A 20,261-nucleotide genomic window follows, 5' to 3' on the forward strand; every position below is an offset into this window, starting at 1 on the left:
AAATATTATAAATATATAAATAAATATACTAAATATCCCTACTTTTTGAACTAAATTGATCCAATTTAAAAGGATGGGAGAGTCCACTAGGCATAAATGGGTTAATAATTCTTCTGAATTCTGAAAATGTTTCTGAAAATGATTCCTCTCCTAAAAGTGATTACCCTGATATGTTAGTCTGGATAATAAATTATTATTTCCGGATTAAGCATTTAGTTCGGTTGGCTTGCCCTTTGAATGACTGTTTGTCGCATGCTGCTTTAAATGTTGCAATTTCGACGTTTTATAATAATGAGACGCTTTACAGGCGTACCTTTACATTAACGAGTCATCATACGTACAATACATCTACTCATTATAGTGTATCATTGACTAAAATGTAACTGCTCAACACTAGATAACCTTAATATGCAAACACTTTGAAAATAGTTGTGTTATAATATTATGATGGACCGATTGAAGATAGTGAGCTTTGAGGCAAGGTAGGGGTTGTGTTGTATTGTATGTGTTTTGTGATTTATTTAAGTAGTTGATTTCGTTACCCTGATTACCTACGTACAACTGATTAAAGACAAATATACTTTAACAGACATTGAGTAATACAATTGCAAATGGGGCAGACACAAATGTTTATATCCTCGTCGATATGCATGTACAGATATCTGAACAAGTCTTTCTTTCGTTGCTCGAATTCGTGAAATTGGGTAGAAACAGTATCCAGATTAAGTTTGCAAATCCAGATTATTTGCAAACCTATTTTTTGTATTTATTGAACAATTGTTATGAAATTTTGCATATTTGTAGGGGGCATTGAGTACATACATATAATTGAAAAAAAGAGTTAAAATGTTTTTGGAAAGTAGAGTTATTTGATTATAAAGTTGCCATCCCCCGTTGGATCCCAACGGGGTTTTGGCTCCCCCATTAAGAATTGCAATTCTCCAACGGGTGTTTTTTCCAGACGGGAGAATTTTACCGCTTTAATGTTAAATAATGTAGGAGCGACTGTCCGCCCTGTCAAAACATCGTAGGAGCGACTTTCCGCCCTGTCAAAACATCGTAGGAGCGACTGTCCGCCCTGTCAAAACATCGTAGGAGCGACTGTCCGCCTTGTCAAATTTAGCGTAGGAGCGATTGTCCGTAGGAGCGATTGTCCGGGATTCGAAAAACCTTTTTAACACTCTATAGAGTGTCCCAATGATATCATGAAAAACATTGCCACCAAGGGGCGGGGCTTTTTCCTTACATGACTATGGTAAAAACATGTTAACACTCTCAGTCGCATTTATAGTCCAATCTCCATGATGAAAAATTCTTATGTGATTATGAATTTTCTTCAGCAACATTAATACCCTGCCTCATACGATAATGGCTCTTATGCTTACATGTTTGTTGCCTGCATCACTGCAGAATATTAGCTGTTTTCTCCCGATATGTTATTAATTTTGTAATATCAACAACTTGCTTAATACGTGTAATAAATTGCTTATTTTTTATGCCAGTTGTATTGATATGTGTTTATGAATGCTGAAGTTTTGATGAAATATCATTAAATTGTAAAAACTATGTTCATGCATTCTTTTATTGCACAGACTAAAATTAAACCTATCTCGCCAAAACCACTGGATGCGCGAGAGTTTGCCGATATTTGGCGAGCTGCCTATCTCTGTTATCTCTGTTATCTATGTCTCTGATAAAACTAATTACTGCTGTGTTGTTTTTTTCATCCTTTCCATTTGTCTCTTATATGTCTGTCAAATACAGGGCATATTAAGGCTCGATTGGTCATTGTCGGCTCGGGTACTACTTACATGTACCCCGGGTACTCTTAAGTATACTTACATGTACCCAGGGTACGGTAAATATACTAAAACGTACCCGGGAATTTAAAGCTTAATCGGTCGTTGTCGGCTATTTTTATGTCCCCCACTATAGTAGTGGGGGACATATTGTTTTTGCCCTGTCTGTTGGTCTGTCTGTTGGTCTGTCTGTTTGCGCCAACTTTAACATTTTGCAATAACTTTTGCTATATTGAAGATAGCAACTTCATATGCTTGTGTATCTCATGAAGCTGCACATTTCGAGTGGTGAAAGGTCAAGGTCATCCTTTAAGGTCAGAGGTCAAATATATGTGGCCAAAATCGCTCATTTTATGAATACTTTTGCATTATTTAAGATAGCAACTTGATATTTAGCATGCATGTGTATCTCATGGAGCTGCACATTTTTAGTGGTGAAAGGTCAAGGTCATCCTTCAAGGTCAGAGGTCAAATATATGAGGCCCAAATCGCTTATTTTATAAATACTTTTGCAATATTGAAGATAGCAATTTGATATTTGGCATGCATGTGTATCTCATGGAGCTGCACATTTTGAGTGGTGAAATGTCAAGGTCATCCTTCAAGGTCAGAGGTCAAATATATGTGGCCCAAATCGCTCATTTTATGAATACTTTTGCAATATTGAAGATAGCAACTTGATATTTGGCATGCATGTGTATCTCATGGAGCTGCACATTTTTAGTGGTGAAAGGTCAAGGTCATCCTTCACAAGGTCAAGGTCAACCTTCAAGGTCAAACGTCATATAGGGGGACATTGTGTTTCACGAAGATAGCAACTTGATATTTGGCATGCATGTGTATCTCATGGAGCTGCACATTTTGAGTGGTGAAAGGTCAAGGTCATCCTTCACAAGGTCAAGGTTATCCTTCAAGGTCAAACGTCATATAGGGGGACATTGTGTTTCACAAACACATCTTGTTTTTAATTAAATATATTCACATTTATGTCAATTTTCTGTAAAATGGCCTCTATATTATCGAAACTCATACTCACAAAGCATGTTGAGGCAGTTTTTTTTTAAATAGAAGTTTGTTTAAGATAATCGGTAGCGCGTTTTACGACATAGGATTTTAGGCGGGAATACAACTCGAGTACAGTCTAATATCGACCGGGTACGATTTAGTATATTTACAGTACCCGGGGTACATGTAAGTATACTTAAGAGTACCTGGGGTACACGTAAGTAGTACCGGAGTCGACAATGACCAATGGAGTCCATATTAAGGGATTAATTATGTCATGCCTGGGGTCGGGCAGCTTCCAGTACTTTGTCCAGAGTATTAGTCTTTAACTATATCATCTATTCACATGAAACTTCATATATGCATATATGGATAGATCTCACTGATTAGAAGTTCAGTGCACAAGAACTATAGCTATAGCCCCTTCATAACTTTATTTATCTCACTTTTTTATTGTCCGGGTCATAACGTAATTACAATAAGACCCATTTACATCAAACTTCGAACAAAGGTAGGTTGTGGTGTATAGAAGTGCAGCGTTCAACAATCATAAGTCGAGAACTCTGGCTTGCATATTTCACAATTCTATGCCTTTGTTGGTTTCACATTTTTTCTTGGTTTCCTGTTTTCCTGAAACTACTAGTTCATGATTGAAAATTAAGTTTTTATTACATTTAGAAAGGAAATCATACTGCTTATATGGGTTATATCAAATATTTCAGTTGTGTGTGGTATATTGTATTTTATTCACAATAATGAAAAGTGATATAAGTCCTTGGTGTTATATGTCTGTTTGTTTAGAGGGAAAAAGACAGCACAGGAACTAACGTCTGGGATATCATATCCTTATCAGAAAACAAAACAGTTAATAACTGAAACTGCAGATATAACTAAAATGTATTTAAACATCATCGATTCCATTGGAGAAGTGGTGTGTCCCATAATTGAAACTAGCCAGTACAGTATGTTTCAAGAAGACTCCCGCATGTCTCTGCTAATAACGCTACCAGTGCACGGTGTTGTTAAAGATAAAAAACAAACAACTGAAATAACAAAACAATGAACCTAACACACTGCCCTATTCAGGCATTTTGTGTAAAAAAAAACAACTTGTGGAATGTAACCGGTACACTAAGGTACGACATTGCACCGAAAATGTTTGCAAGCTAAATTTCTAGGAAAAAAACCTCCAAAACTGTTACACGGGAATAAACAGCAAAAGAAATACAATTCCGAATGACAATAATTATGCTTCCAATGTTATTGTCTTTCTGAATTGTATTTATCATCACAGAAATGGATAAAAGCAACGTTTGGATTATCAAAAGGTAAATGTAATATATTTTCGAGATAAGTCACTATATTATTTATACAGTCTTTCAAAATTATGGAACGTTTTAAATTCATCTTTCCAGAAATAGCAATATGTGGGGTTAATCTCTTTCAAAAAGACATTTTATTCAACTAACGTACCGAGTTATGAAAATATAAAAATTATAAATTGATTTTGAAACCTTAAAAAGAAAACATCAATTATTTAATAAAGTTTGGTGTCTTTTACTCTTTATACAATGGAATATATTGCAATGGGTATAAACTGTTTATTAAAGTCTGATCCCCCCCTCCCTTCTCTGGTCAAACTCCCATTGGAGTTCTTTATAAATTGGAGTTAAACGGGGATCCCCCGTCAAACACCCATTGGGGTTTAATTTAAATGGGGGATTGACGGGGTCCCCCGTGAAAACTCCGTTGGAATTTAATGGATATGGGAGATGGACGGGATCCCCCGTCAAAACCCCACGGGGGAAGAAAATCTACAAACACTTTATTTTCTTATTAAAGTACATATTTCTTACAATTATAACTTAAACATGTGTATTTGTAAACATTGAAACAGAAAACAAAGCATAATATTTAAATTACATTTTTTGTAAAATATAGGTATAATTCTCCCGTCTGGAAAGAACACCCGTTGGAGAATTGCAATTCTTAACGGGGGAGCCAAAACCCCGTTGGGATCCAACGGGGGATGGCAACTTTATCATCAAATAACTCTACTTTCCAAAAACATTTTAACTCCTTTTTTTCAATTATATGTATGTACTCAATGCCCCCTACAAATATGCAAAATTTCATAACAATTGTTCAATAAATAAAAAAAATAAGTTTGCAAATAATCTGGATTTGCAAACTTAATCTGGATACTGTTTAGAGTAGAAACCGATGTTTGGTGCGGAGTAGACAACGGCACAATAAAACACGTATGACGTACACAATAAATCAAATAACTACTGTAAATATATTAAATGCATCCGACATCACCATTTTACCAATGTTAACACTGTATTTTTTCGAACCAAGCTCTATGATACAAAATACGCACAGGCATCGTATTTAAGAAACTTATTTACAGTTTGTTGCTACATTTTTAAAAAGCCTTTTAATTGTTATTGTAAGTATAAAAAAACTCCACATAAACTACAATTTTGTCAGTAAATGAACTTTTTTCAATTAAAAAACTATGTGCATAAGTTTCTTTAACAACGCATGTGTGCACTGTTATCACGCGAAAACCCATCCGCTCGTTTCAAATTTATGTTATCAGCTGCAATTTGGATAAAAGCAATTCATAGTAAATATACAACTTGATATCATTTTATGATAAGATAAATATTTGAAAAGGGTAAGGTAACATGTCGGAGCCTCGCTTAAACAACAACAAAAAATCATGTGGATAAAACGAAAATGTATACGTATTTGAATGTCTACTGATAAGAATCTTTGTTCAAAATGAATAGACGAAATCGTGTTTCTTTCACCTTAAAACGTGCGTGTTTATATCAGCTATTTCAATTCAAGTGAATTTAATGCAGCATCGCTTAAATAAAATCTACTTGGACCGCTAGCACTTTGATTAAAGGTAAGCTTTACGAATATACTTTTTAGTAAATAGCGTATGTAGCTTGGATATGGCGGTAAATATGAAGGTGAATTGCTGTTGTAAGATATATCATCCGTATACATTGAACATTTAGCTCTATTCAAGCAAGACCAATCTCAAGAAATATTTCGTTTCGATATATCTGCCGTGCATGTACCTTAGGTTCGATCATTAAAAAAAACAAACACCATATCAGGCTCAATACATAAAATAAAACAGCACGTATCTAAAACCCTACGTTAAAGGATGGTGTCCAAAGAACGATAAGGTGATACTGGGTTAGAGTTAGAAACGTTCTCTAGTTCTTTTTCAATGATCCAACTACTTGTTCACCCAGACCACGGACGCGAGAGTCCTTCAATAAGCCGTACGTTTATGGAGCTAAACTGTTGCACTTAGACTAAATATAATAATACAGCTTAAGCAATCGCATTAAATGAGGCTCCAAAACATGTTATGTGTCAAAGGCTGGAAATACATGAGAAAGGAAATACAATCTATGCATTATGTGTTGTTTTTTTAATAGTTTTTCAATATAACATTTTAATGATGAAATACATTTCGGGAGGGTCTATGTTACAAGGAAAATATGGATTGTTATTAAATTAATATTGTTGTGAAAATGTATCATGAACCACTTAATAATTATTTTACGATTAGTGCATGTTTGAATTATTATTTGAAATTTAAATGTAGTGTTTAATTTAAGTATTTTTATGCCCCCGGTAGGGTGGCATATTGCAGTTGAACTGTCCGTCAGTCAGTCTGTCCGTCCGTCCGAAAAAAACTTTAACATTAGCCATAACTTTTTCAATATTCAAGATAGCAACTTCATATTTGGCATGCATGTGCATCTCATGAAGCGGCACATTTGAGTGGTGGAAGTTCAAGGTCAAGGTCATCCTTCAAGGTCAAAGGTAAAATAAAAGAGTTTCAAAGTGGCGTGCTCATGAAGCTGCACATTTTGAGTGGTGGAAGTTCAGGGTCAAGGTCATCCTTCAAGGTCAAAGGTCAAAAAAACATTTTTCAAAGCGGCGCAATAGGGGGCATTGTGTTTCTGACGAACACATCTCTTGTTAGATCATTATTGCAACACAAACCTGAAACAATATACTAACTAAATGACTCATGTAACAAATAACCAATTCGTTTTGTGCAAATAAATACCTTCTGTTATCTTTTAACATTTTAGCTGTCAAATTCTTAAACGGATCACACAGGTAGTAAACGTTCGATTTTCCCTAACCACAAAATGCGTGTTGGTGAAATGTGTTTAAGCTGATTTAAGCAATTATATATTGTACAAGTGGTTAGCTATTGGCAATATAGTTATTTTCATGTAGCATATGAACGTGTAGGCAACTAACAGCACACACGGAAAGTCAGATTTAAAATTGTTTTATTGATTTTCATGTTGGTTATTATTGGTACGCGTTGACTCGAATCTATGTAAGAGGCCATGAAACACCTTTATTAAGGGTTTATTCCTGAGAGATATAATCATGATCTGGAGTTTTTAATATATATTATGCGACGTTACAAATATTTTAGCAATCATGAAATAGCCGATGGTTGTATTTACTTGATTTTATCGTGCCTCAAAAATGTTGTAATTCGATCCTGTTTATGTGGTGAATATTGCACAATTAATTGAAATTACTAATCAGAAATTATATTGAGACTTAATCAAATTTAGATTCTCCTATATTCGTTTTCATTTACATTACGACGCTATGATATTAAAATGCATTGAACGTTTAAAGACGGGTATCACATATCTTTTATCATTGTTTTTGTTTTATGTCGTTTTGTATTTTTGTCCTGTTTTTGCTTGTCTTTAAAAAGAAAAACGTGTGGATGATAATAAGAATTTTCCTCCTGGTAATGCTTGTTGTAGTTCATTCAAATGCACTCGTATGTGTAAATTGCATTGTTTTTATATAGCGTGAATATACTCGTAAAATGCTTACGCAATATTAATATGTTTGTCATTAATCTCACGTAATCATTTAATTGATATTTCCGTGTAAGCATTACGTTTGCTTTGCTTTACTTTTACACGAATGCATGTATTGTTATCAAGCTGCTTTATACGTTGCAGTCCAGAAGATCTATGATAATGTAGCTCTCCGCTTTCGTATCTTTTATGTAACTACCCTCCATATGTTCAACGCCGGTTGAAGTATAGATATAATAAACTTTTAACTAGAACAATATATACATTTATAAGCTTCATGTACACACGCACATTTTAATAATTAGTAATCTACAATTATATGGATACGACCTATCTCTTACTCATATTGTTCATTTGTCACACTCAGGATAGACCGATTGTTTTACAGATTTGCCTTTAGTAATAACAAAAACTGCATAATGGACAATTACATTGTCACATTGATTTGGTATTAAAACCAAGTTGTTATTCACAAACAGTAGCTAAAACATACAGTAAATCAGAAATAGCAACAAAATAAAAATGTGCTTAGTTGCTAGACGGCTTTTTGTTTTATGTTTGTTTGCATGTGTTTTTATTTGAGTATGAAATTTCGTAACCATGATCACCTACGTAAAACTGATTAAAGATGAGCATACTTTTACAGGAATTGAGTAACACAATGGCACATGGGGCAGACACAAAGGTTTATATCCTTGTCGATATACATTTACGGATTTCCAAACAGGTTCTTCTTTCCTTGCTCGAATTTGCTGTAAAGGAAAGTAAACCTAAGGAAACAACCGCGGAAAATTGGACAATAGATCATTATGTTAACACCTACATTACCAAAATTGCAAGCACAACAACTGGTCAAAAGAATATTAAATTGTTTGTTCCTGGCTTTGGTGTGAAAATTGATCTTTCATCATGGCCTTTGTATTTGGTGACGTTTGTAATCGTAGAAATTGCTGACGTGTCTGTTGAAATCAAAGAAAAGGTTCGGCAGATGACAAGGCATAGAACTGAGCTATACAACTCTCTGTGGGATATGTCAGATGTCTTTTTTGACAACCACGTAAGGGATCTTCGGATTGTAATGGAAGAGATATGTCAATATCTCGGGGCGGGCATGTGCAGTTTTACAGAGAGGGGAATAGAAGATATTATACAAGGCAAAACTCCTCACGATCCACACAGTATCAACGTCTTCCATGAGCAACAGGAAACGGAAAAATCTTATCGGGAGAACATAAAACACTTTACCGCAGGTAAATGAAACAAGTCAATATTCGAATGTTTTAACAGCCGTAAAGAGCTATAATTTTCCGCTATTATGTTGCAATTGATCATTTGAGTATAAAACGTAACTGCTATAAAACTTCAAGACATTGTTTAAGAAACATGAAACGATATTTGAATACATGCAAAACAAGACACATGAAAATATACAGACGAAATTTAATTATTGAGAACATTTACAACTCATATTATTTTAAATTTTTAACCTGCATTGGTACCCCATTTATTGTAAGGAGGACAAATTTTTAAATGATTGTGAAACCATGTATGTATCTTACCGTAGATGAGCTACGCTATCACACAAGATTGGAAGAGGTCATCAGTATTCTAGAACATCATCACCTTGATGATTTGACAAGAGGTACGGCATTCCGTACTTTCTAAGCGCATACAAAACGCTGTTTTCCCAGTAATGTAGTCGTGTTATGTGGTATTCCTAATAGCAGTCACATTGGTGTTTTACTGACCCCACAGTGTGTGATACAAGTAACAGGGTTACACATAACTGATTTTTGTGTTCACGATGTTTTAAACTTCTACAGAATTGCATTTATCTGGTCGTGATTGTTTTATAATATGTATAATTGTTATCAGGCATATGTAATTTTTCAAAACGTTGGGTAACGTAGAACACCGTAACATTATTTTTATTAACATGTCTATCCGTAGTATCGGGCCTCTTAATGAATACATACGAATTTTGGAAGTGAACAAATACAAAAACACGCATGTGTAATATGTAAATGTATAGTCAAATGTGCATTCTTGGACATAACAGCGCAAACTGTATTTTAATCGACATTATTTTGGCAAAAAACGGGCTAGACTAAGCTCACTGTAGTAATCTGTATCATGTACAATGGTTCTCATAATATCGGCCCTTTTGATTGGTTGCTAGGGTTTGTTACTATGCGCATATGCTTGTTCTTAAAATAGTATCTTAATGGAAAAATGAAACTCTTGCTCATGTTGTTCTATTTTTTTTACATTTTAGTAAAAATTACACGGCATAAAATCGTTTGATAAAGCTACTATTAATCCATAAACAAACATACATAATTATGTGTTACGTAATTTAAAAATCATAGCATCACATTGGAATAAACATGACCTACTTTCCAATGTTCACCGAAAATCATGAAAATGATCGTCGTAATAGTCATGGATGACCATCAAATAAATTAAAGCTTCTAAAAATTGAAAAAAAACACAATGTTCCAGCACTTCTTGAAGATTTTTTCGTTAAAGTCACGATACTATGAGGAGGGCCTAGTATGCTACGAGAATAAGGGATATTAGTTTTATTTATAGTCATTATGCAACTATAGTAAGAAATTCATGATAATGAGTTTATTTTGTGTTATTGAAATGTGTTTACATTAGACGTCTCAAGTTTTCATTCCAGTCTCATAGACAGCTAACCTAACAGTTATATACGAATTGCCTATTTGTACAAATGTTGAAGAGTTATGTTTGCATCGTTTAACTTACAGCGCTACGGAGTGGCCATGATCTTACTGAAAGGCATTTACCACCACGAGAACAGCAGTACCCGGCAAAGTTGATAAGTACGTTCTCTGATAAGAGAAGCATTAATCAAACAAATAATTTGTCTGCGTGAACGAAAATATATTTATATCTAGAATGCCGGCATTGCAATGCATGGCCGACAAGAAAGTTTATTTAAACGACGAACAAGTTGTTCACAGAAAATTCATTTAAATGCAACGGTTTAGAATAAAAATCAATATAAAAACTAATTCATATCCATACTTGTCAAGCATTGTTCATAGCTAAAGTTGTCAGAACTATGCAAACAAGTAAATCATGTATATTGCGTTACAATAACTTGATTCGACAAAAACAATGTGTGTTTATGCTATGAGATTTAACTGGGCCATTTTGTCGATAATCGATTAATGACATGCTATCAATAACAAATTAACTCAGATTTTCAAGACATAAATGATGTCCATTACAGTAACGTATTTTTGTTTAAATTGTTAACAATAACACTTTAAACCGCAGATGTGATGCCTATTGCTATTGAGATCGCCGTGACAGGTTGCGGCGACTTAAGGAAACGCAGTCAACTCATCAGAGAGCTGACCAATATTATTAACAACACTGACGAACCTGCAGACTATGAGCCGATGTTCAGGGACAGGAACGCTGTCCACACCGCTTTCGATCAAATCTTCTCGGGCTTTGGAGGTGGGTTTAAAACTTTAAAAGGGAGAATACCTGTATGTACCATCGTTCTATAAGAAAACTTTATAGAACATTTTAAAAATAGTTAAGCTATGGTGTGCCGCATTTGGTACTCTACTGACATCATAACCCCGAATGTCTTATACTTGTGGGAGGTTTATTAAGATTATATAGATTGATATGTTTAGGCACTCGTGTCATTTCCTTCGATGTTGTTAATCTGTTTAGCACCGGTAATTAACTGCAAATATGCAGATTTTTAATAACGTACAATTAATGAATTTCATCACATATAAAGCAAGTGATATCTCTTTCATATAAATTTCAGAGTTTCATGCACAATCGGGATGCATACGAATTTTTGTACGTCCTTATGATATCTCACAATTCTTCCAACTTTTAAACGCATGTGTCGACGGGGACCTGACATCAAAATTGAAGCCACTTCAAGACATTGTTCGCGAAGTTCAAGGATTTGAACAATACGACCACGAGGTGGTTTTGTACAGGGACAATTATACGTGTGTGATGGACGATTTGAGTAAGTAAATATGTGTGGTCGATAAGATAAGGGAGTTATAAAATAAGTTTTATTAACGTTAGTCATTTATTTCGTTTGCATTTGTTTTCTTCAACATTATTTAGAACTACAATTATTTAAATATAAAATTTCCCATTTAAAGCTGGCCAGCTGCTGAAGAAACTCGAAGAAAAAGGGTTTAAGTTGGTACAAAACCGTAAGATTACGGTAGACAAGTCCGACCAGGGTAATGTCATTTTGACAGTATCGTGTAACTCTTCAAGCGATCGCCGCGTCGTTAGAAACGCTCTACAAAATGGATGTTTGCAACCGACATTTGATGTTCTTCAACAACAGCTTAAACATGTTTATCCCGACGTGTCATTGAGTGCTACAGGTATTTGCAAAGTAACAGTATTGACGTTGAATTTCAAATGGTGAAATTTTGCTGTTGCATGTTAATATTGCCTTACGCAATGAAAGTTCGTATATACAAGTATTATATTGATGTTTGCAGAAGTTAAGAGCTGCGCATTCCCAACGAAAACTGTTGTTTGGTAAGCATATTATATATCTTTACATCCCTTGACACGAGTGTGTTAAGAAAACGCAATGAAAGCACATATTATGGGTATTGAAACAGTAACGTTTTTCTTTTCTTTTCCCATGTTCTTGTTCTTTAAAAGGTATTTATAACTATTAAACTAATTGCACCCTTTTCGTATTAGATAATTCAAATATTATTTGTGTAATCACTATGATACTTTTTAACCATCAGGATAAATCCAAAGAAGATATCGATCGACCCAAATGCTTCATTCTCTAGAGACATTGACCTGTGGTTCCTATCAGATAGAAACATGCCTTCAATAACTGGGATATCTGTTAACGGTACTGGACGCCTTGTCGCTGCCGATTTTGGCAACGCATGTATCAAACTGATTGACACAAACACCGGTAAAAGAATTGGTTTGGCTCTATCAACTTGTTGTTCTCTTTTATGCGACAAAGATTGTGGCAAACAATACCGTCCATGGGATGTAGTTTTTATTGATGAAGACCGAGCAGTAGTGTCTGTTCCGGCGGCAGGTAAACTTATCATTGTCGACACAAGAAATAATCAATTATCAGTTCTCAAAGAGGTGATCAATCAAACGCAATGCCGTGGACTTGCATATTGCTGCAGTCGTCTGTATGTTACATATGGGTCACCGGTGAGAAAAGTAAGAATACTGGACACCGAAGGTACAATCATGAAAACGTTCACGAATGAGCACCTCCATGAACCATGGCATGTAACAGTCAATCTAAACGACATGTCCATATTTGTATCGGAATCATTCACAAAGCGCATCATCCATTTGGATGCCAATGGTATTCCAGTGCAAATAATGGACTTAAAACAGGTGACTGATGAGCCCAGAGGTCTCGTATTTAAAGACGCATCACGATTATGGGTGTGTGCCTACAGATTTAACGGTAAAGATTCTATAGCTGAAATCGATTTAGACAATGCCGAATGCAGTGATGTTGTTGGTGAATGCATAGAAAGACCAATCGGTATTCATATAGATAGCAAATCGAACCTTGTGTTCCTAAGCATGTGCAAAACTCCTACGCTCCGCGTGTTTAAGTTCGAAAAATAAATTAAACAATCGAATGTTAACGAACAATGAGATCATGTGTTTGACAATTGAATATACTGTATTGATGAACTATTTAATATTGTCTTGAGAGGTGTTTAATCCTTTCTGTGTGTGTGTCTGTTTGAGTCTAGCTAATGTTTTGTTGTATCCAACTATTAAGCTTTAAGTCAATTACCATACATTAAGTCTTCATGCTATAGTAACTTTCTGCGATGCTGGTGCAGCGTACGTTACATTTCAATAATGGTAAAACTAGTACATTATTTTGATGAAAATCGTTGCTGTTTTCTTAATTGTGTTAATGTTTATCTATCTAGTTTGACATTTATTTTAATCATTTTGATGAGTGTCAATCACATCAGGCGTGTGATAGTTAAATCAAATACCGATTGAAAACATGTTAAAAAGCGTACAAAATGTTTTTAAAAGTCTATCCGACCCCATGATGTGTCAAATGTTTCTGCCTTTTAAACGCATGTGTCGATGGAGACCTTACACCAAAATTGAACCATCTTTAAGACATGATCCGCGGAGTTCCCAATTTAGACAAATTCAAGCACGAGGTTGTGATGTACAGGGACTACTTTTTAAATGAAATTAATCATATTGAACCAACATGATTAAATCTCTACGGCATAGCGAGTTAGCCTAATGTTACATTCTTTAGAGAATTTGACCTTCTTATCTTATAAGATATAAATATAATGTCTTCAGTAACTTAGATTTCTGTTAATAGTTATTGACGCCTTTCTCTGCTGATTTGTAAAAAAAACATGTATAAAGTTGATTGATATTACGTCCGGTAAATGAATTGACAAAGCTGTATCGACTTGTTAAACTCCGTTATTCGACAAAGAATGTTGCAAAAAAATACCGTCTCTTGGCTGTAGTTTTTAATGATGAGTGCTTAGTAGTGTATGCTCCGGCAGTAGATAGACTAACTTTTGTCGACACCAAAAACGATTATTTATATGTTTTCAAAGAGTTGATCAGTGCCGAGGACTTTCTTATTGCAAAGGTCGCGTGTATGTAACATATGGTTCACCGAGGAGCAAAATAAGACTACTGAACATCGACGGTACATTCTTGAAAACTTTCTCATACAAGAACTTTCCAGCACCATGTCATGTAACAGTCCATGCAAACGACATGTCAATATTTGTATCGGAATCAATGACCAGCCGTGCAATCCAGTAAGACATTTGTATCCCAGTATAAATAACGGGTTTAAAACAAGTGAGCCAGGGGTTTAATAATTTAAGAACCATCAGCGCCTACAGATTTATTGGACAAGATCTTGTCCCTGAAAACAATTTAGACAACGATGAATGCAGTGATGTTGTTAGTGAATGCATACATTGCACATTTTGTATTAATATACATAGTTGATCGAACCTTGTTATTGTCAGCGTGTGTGAAAAGCATATTCTCCGCTTTTTATTTAGGAACGATGAACAAAAAATCAAATGTCAACGAACAAGGACACCATATATATTGATACATTGGATATTCCACTGTTTTACTCTAATTTGAAATATAATCATTTTTGCGTGTGTCCTGTCGTGTCTAATGATGTGTTACTTTTTATTGTGACACACTATTTGACAATAAGTCAATTATCATGCATATAAAACATCGTGCTATATTAAGTTTTCTCTTCTGCTTGTGCTGCTGACGTTTATTTCAATAGCGGTAAATCTGTGTTTACATTAATTTAATGTATGCAGCTTCTTTATTTCTTAATTGGTCAGTATTCATTAGATAAGTGTTGTCCTTTTTAATATTTGAAGTATATTAAATATTTAATATTTGTGAAACATTATCATGCCCCCATCTGCTGTGTACATCTTGATCGTCAGGGAATGTTTCTTTCACTTTTATTATTTCACAGTATGCTTCTGGCTGATATTTGTGATATGAAATCAACAACAACAACATTTATTAGCATATAAACAAGATACATTCCGTGTAATATGCAACAATATATCATTACGTAATGTGAACAGACATGTGATTGCAAGGATGGAAGTTAACAAAACTATACTGAATACTTAGTTAATTGATAAACCAAATATATTATTTGTTATCTAACATTTTTCGTATGGGCGTTGTATACATAGCTTGCTATGTGAAGGTGTGTGTTTTACTCGATGATTGCATTAATCTATCAAACCAATGTACCTTTGAAAATAATGTTTAAAGTATTATTTTCCGTATGTCTCTATATAAAGACTACATGGGTATAAAATTGTGTTCGGTTTCTATTACATTGAGATTACACAATTTGCACTATCTTTCTCCATGTGGGATGTTATTATAGCGTCCTCTGTCTATTTATTATATTTTTGCTTCTAAACCGAAAAATTATGAGTAAAATTGTTTAAATGAAATCAAAGCATGGTTCTTTATTAAACGTGTGTTTACTTTGTTTCTGTATTTGATTACCAACAGTCATGATAAAAATTAAAGTGATACAATTTATGTTATTGATCAGTAACCTCTTTGCTTTCTTCTATCATAACCTAATTTTAATAATTTGTATAATCCATGTAATGACACTTATGTAATTTTGTATTTGGCTTAAACGCAATTGTATGATTCAGAGCTAAACAATGTTGTTGTTGTTTGATTAATGTAGTGTAACAGTGATGTTTGAAATTACCAAATTATTATTATGAGGTTGTAAACGTATGATTGATCGGCTTGTTTTGTTGTATAAACATTTCTTGATCTCTCCAAATATTTCTTAATCGGAGTTTTTCGATTGTGTTTTTAATATTTGATACGAAGTTTATGTGAGTGTATGTAATGCTTTGTTGCGCATCATTGAACAGCAATTAATCAGTCATTTCTATAAGACTATGGTATGCAGTCAATAATAAACCTGCAAAGGATATCTGTCCAGTTATCAGTAAAATCCTGTTAGAGTTGTTGATTCCTAAACGTTTAATATATTCTGCGCAATTGTGTGTGTATTGCTGGTAGTTCATTTGCTTTAGCAAATCTCCATACTTTAGCTTAGTACCTTAGGACTGGAGAGACTAATTAGTCAAATAGGTTTTACAGTATTTTCAATTCGTATTTCTTTATAACCATGACAACTCTGTGTAAGGCTCTTTTCCAGTAGTCCGCAAGTGATTGGGCGGCTTTAAACAAACAAAATCCGTGTTTAAATAGTGTTATACCGAAAGTATTTCACTTTGTCTTATAGTTCCTAGTTATAGGTAAAACTTGTAATTTGTGTGTCTTTTATTCTTTTAAAATCAGAAATTTCGTTTTACTTATATTGATTTTGATATTCTTCACAAATGTCCAATGCCGTTTTTACATTGATTGTAGTAATATTGGTGATGTTGAGAAAAATACCTGGTGATCAGGTATATCAACAATTCAGAGGTTTATTTCTTTGATCGTTATAATTCCATCAACATTAGAGGTTATTTGTTCTATCGTTTCAATTTATACTATGCGTACTATCGCATCGTTTACGAACATCAAAAACAAAATGATTGAATATCGTTTATATTATTGTATTCCTTCCATTGAAGTTATATAGTCGGAAGTTTAAGATATAATTTTAACAACAGCTTTAACAGATTTGTACATGGCCCGCAATACGGAGACCATCTTGGGACTGATATTTTGTTGTATAAGTGTTTGGCATAACAGTGCCGATTCTGTCTTGAATTTAGTACGTTATTTCTTATACTGTTCAGGATAAAATTCAAGCGAACGTACGTTTGACTTTTTGATAATCATACGCAAAGTTCGACATTGATTTATTTATTTAACACCAGTGACTTATTCAGTTTAATAGCACGTTTTAATTAATTTTATAATGATACTTTTAAGTCTTATTCTTCGATAATCTTTTTCAAATTGGTGTTATTTATCCTATTTCCCAACTTTCCTGGTACTGACCGGTTTCAAATATTATATTAAGTATATGTTTTAGTTGGAAATGATGAAATTATATGCAGTTTTGATTATTTCAGCTGGTATAATATCGGAACAGTTTGATTTTCCATGATGTTGAGCCGAGACTGCATTTTGATTTTCTATTTATGTGACATGGTTATAAAGGGTGTCATCTGCTCCATAAATGTTAGTTTTTTCAAAGGTTACAACGGGAATATCGGCAGGTATAACTTGCATTTTATCGTTATATAAATTATTGCGATGATCTTACAATTGTTCTTACAGAGCTTGCATGGCTTTTCCTATCATACATTTCAAGTTGTGTTCCAATTCTGCTGTGGTTGTGTCTTCGCAAAAATACCTTCAGCTGTCTCTTCTTTTTTTGTGGCGATATAAGTTTTTTTAAGAATGTAATTGTATTTTTAGTTATGTGTTTTATTAAAATTGTCTATATTCTAATTTGCTTTATATTTCTTAAAAGTGTTTAAGCATGGTTTAAATCTGATCTTGTGATTCTACAGTGTATATTGTAATATTTGCATTTTTGTTTACGGTAATTATTTTGGTGTGTTTGTATTATTTTTCTGATATATACATATTAGCTTGTTTCTTCTAAGTAATCGAACATTATCCAAATTGTTTCATTTATATTTTCATCAATTGATGTATGTAAAGTGTGTATATTTTCATTTTCGAAATTTCATTGTTGTTTCGATTGTGTTATTTACAGATGTAAAATTCATTCATGATATTTAGATCCTTCAAATAGAGTCAACGTGACGAACTGAATGTGTCATTTTCGATATTATAGCCTGCTGCCACAATTAAATAGTGGTTCGCACAATAAATTCCAAGCACGCTTTGAGTGTCGATAACGTGATCTTGATAAGTGCGTTTGGAACAATCCATGCTTGGGAAAGTTAAATTGCTGTTATTGTTTTGTTATCATTATTTAAATATGTATTCTACTAATATCTCAAACTGATCATGTTGTAGAGTTTAAATAACCAAAAATGCATGTGTGGCCCAACAATTGTCTATGCCGTGTTGCATTTCTTCGCAAAAAATCAAAGCATTAGTTTTTTTTAGTAATGTTAACCATAGATTGGTTTGATTTTAGACATCGTTCGTAAAAAAAGAGGTCTCTTCCATTTTACCATCTTTATTTATTCCATAAGATTTATGTCAATAAATGCGTACTCTAAGAAAGTCTTGAAGTTCGATGTGTAATAATTATTGTTAGTTTATCCAAGTTTTCCGTTAGGTCTCAAGGTCGTCCTCGCTTATAATTTGTTAATAGTCACAGTCATGTATTGACCTTAGTTCTATCACATCCCACGCGATGAATGTACACGTCTCCATGTATTTAAATGTCTAATAAAGCTAATCTATAAGGATTATATATTGCTGAAATACAAAACGTGATACACATTATTAACGGATAATTTTAGTGTTCACCGAACGGAATGTATTTTTTTATTGGATAAATAGTTTCAATAACTGATTACTCTTAATATTTCTGTCGTATTCGTCAACTCGCCGGAATTGCAGTTTTAAGGTATTTGAAAACGTGGTTTACTCAACTTTGCACAAACTTTGTGTTGCTCGCGAATCAAAACATTGCAAGGTCTAATCAACTCTATGCCTGCGTGCATACAAATAGAAAATTGAATATAATTGTAAATGCAACTTTCATAGTTCTGCCTATGGACCACATCACACTTCATTATCAGACTGACTTGGTCATCAAATTCACCGTACCAAACGCAATGGAGCCTTGCCTTTAAATTTGGATTACACGTTTAGCCTCTCATTCAGTTATTATTATTAAGATATAACTTACAAGATGCTTACACTGTTCGTAGGCGCTCAAAAGTTTGGTTTGTTTTGGTGTAATTAATTTTCTAATATCGTGACGTCACACACAAACACAAATTGCCAATGAAAGGCCGAGATACAACAATACAACTTGAACTGAATCGAACCACTGTATATAATTGTGAAATAGAAACAGAAAGACAGGACATTGAAAGCGGAAGGTGGATCACGCATGTGACAACTAGATGATTGTTTGCGAAACGCATTTGAATTTGTCTCGTCCGTATGATCAATGATACAATTGATACAATTACCAACCACTTACGTTTCCGAGTGATATGTTAATGAAATCGTTAGATATTGTTCAGTATGTGTTTTCCGTACATGTATATTTTCGTTCCAAAAACCAGGGGAACACAGTATGAACAATTCCGTAATTTACATGAATAATAACTTAACTATAGTTTGCATTGTTTTACCAGATAATACATTCGTGCCATATACCAATCGAATAACCTTTGCTTGAAAATCTAATTCGAGGTATTTCATTATTGTTTGTGTTACCATATCATTGATCTTTCGTTCTATCAATGGTCGATTCAGCACCTTGGGCTTAACGCTTGGGGTTAAATTGCTTATAGTTAACACCAACATTAGAAAAATAAACTATTCAAATCGTAAGTTATTTCTTTATCTTATATTTCTAGCTAACGCTAGCAATAACTCTCCTTATAATTTTCGTGTGATTTTATAATTATTACGTTTGTCACATTAAGTCTGTTAAGAAAATTAAAGTAGTGTATTGCATAACACTCACTTTTTATTCGTCTGGGTACAAAACGTTAATCAAATGTTTTCGGTTGTGATTTTTAAATACACTTCATATACTCCATTGACACATTTATAAGCGACAACAATTCAATTATTTTGAAATATAAAAACGGCATATTTTTCTGGATAGGTTATCTCGCGTCTTGGAAAACAAAAGAATAGCATCTTTCATGTATATTATCGCACAGTTATGTTCCTGGATGCGTAAAAATGTTATATTTGAATCTCTTAATATGCTTTGATATACATCGAAGCATGGTTATTATCGTTAGAAGCCGTAAGTCGTTAATGTATTGTCTTGTATTGTGAGACTAGAAGATTGTTACAAGAATAT

General features: G+C 33.8%; 1 protein-coding gene across 1 annotated transcript in view; it reads left to right on the forward strand.

Moving 5' to 3' along the window:
- Nucleotides 1–19,777, forward strand: part of LOC127880657 (uncharacterized) — a 94,953-nt gene extending 75,176 nt beyond the window's left edge. The window contains exons 2-10 of the mRNA XM_052427979.1: nt 5,696–5,724; nt 8,647–8,952; nt 9,267–9,344; nt 10,477–10,551; nt 11,012–11,197; nt 11,523–11,735; nt 11,878–12,111; nt 12,232–12,271; nt 12,493–19,777. Of these exons, the coding sequence (XP_052283939.1) occupies nt 8,691–8,952; nt 9,267–9,344; nt 10,477–10,551; nt 11,012–11,197; nt 11,523–11,735; nt 11,878–12,111; nt 12,232–12,271; nt 12,493–13,360 (1,956 nt within the window). The 5' untranslated portion in view covers nt 5,696–5,724; nt 8,647–8,690 and the 3' untranslated portion in view covers nt 13,361–19,777. The remainder of the gene's footprint in view (nt 1–5,695; nt 5,725–8,646; nt 8,953–9,266; nt 9,345–10,476; nt 10,552–11,011; nt 11,198–11,522; nt 11,736–11,877; nt 12,112–12,231; nt 12,272–12,492) is intronic.
- The last annotated feature ends 484 nt before the right edge of the window (nt 19,778–20,261 follow it).

This window comes from Dreissena polymorpha, chromosome 5 (genome assembly GCF_020536995.1).
Source record: "Dreissena polymorpha isolate Duluth1 chromosome 5, UMN_Dpol_1.0, whole genome shotgun sequence".
Taxonomy (NCBI): Eukaryota; Metazoa; Mollusca; class Bivalvia; order Myida; family Dreissenidae; genus Dreissena; species Dreissena polymorpha.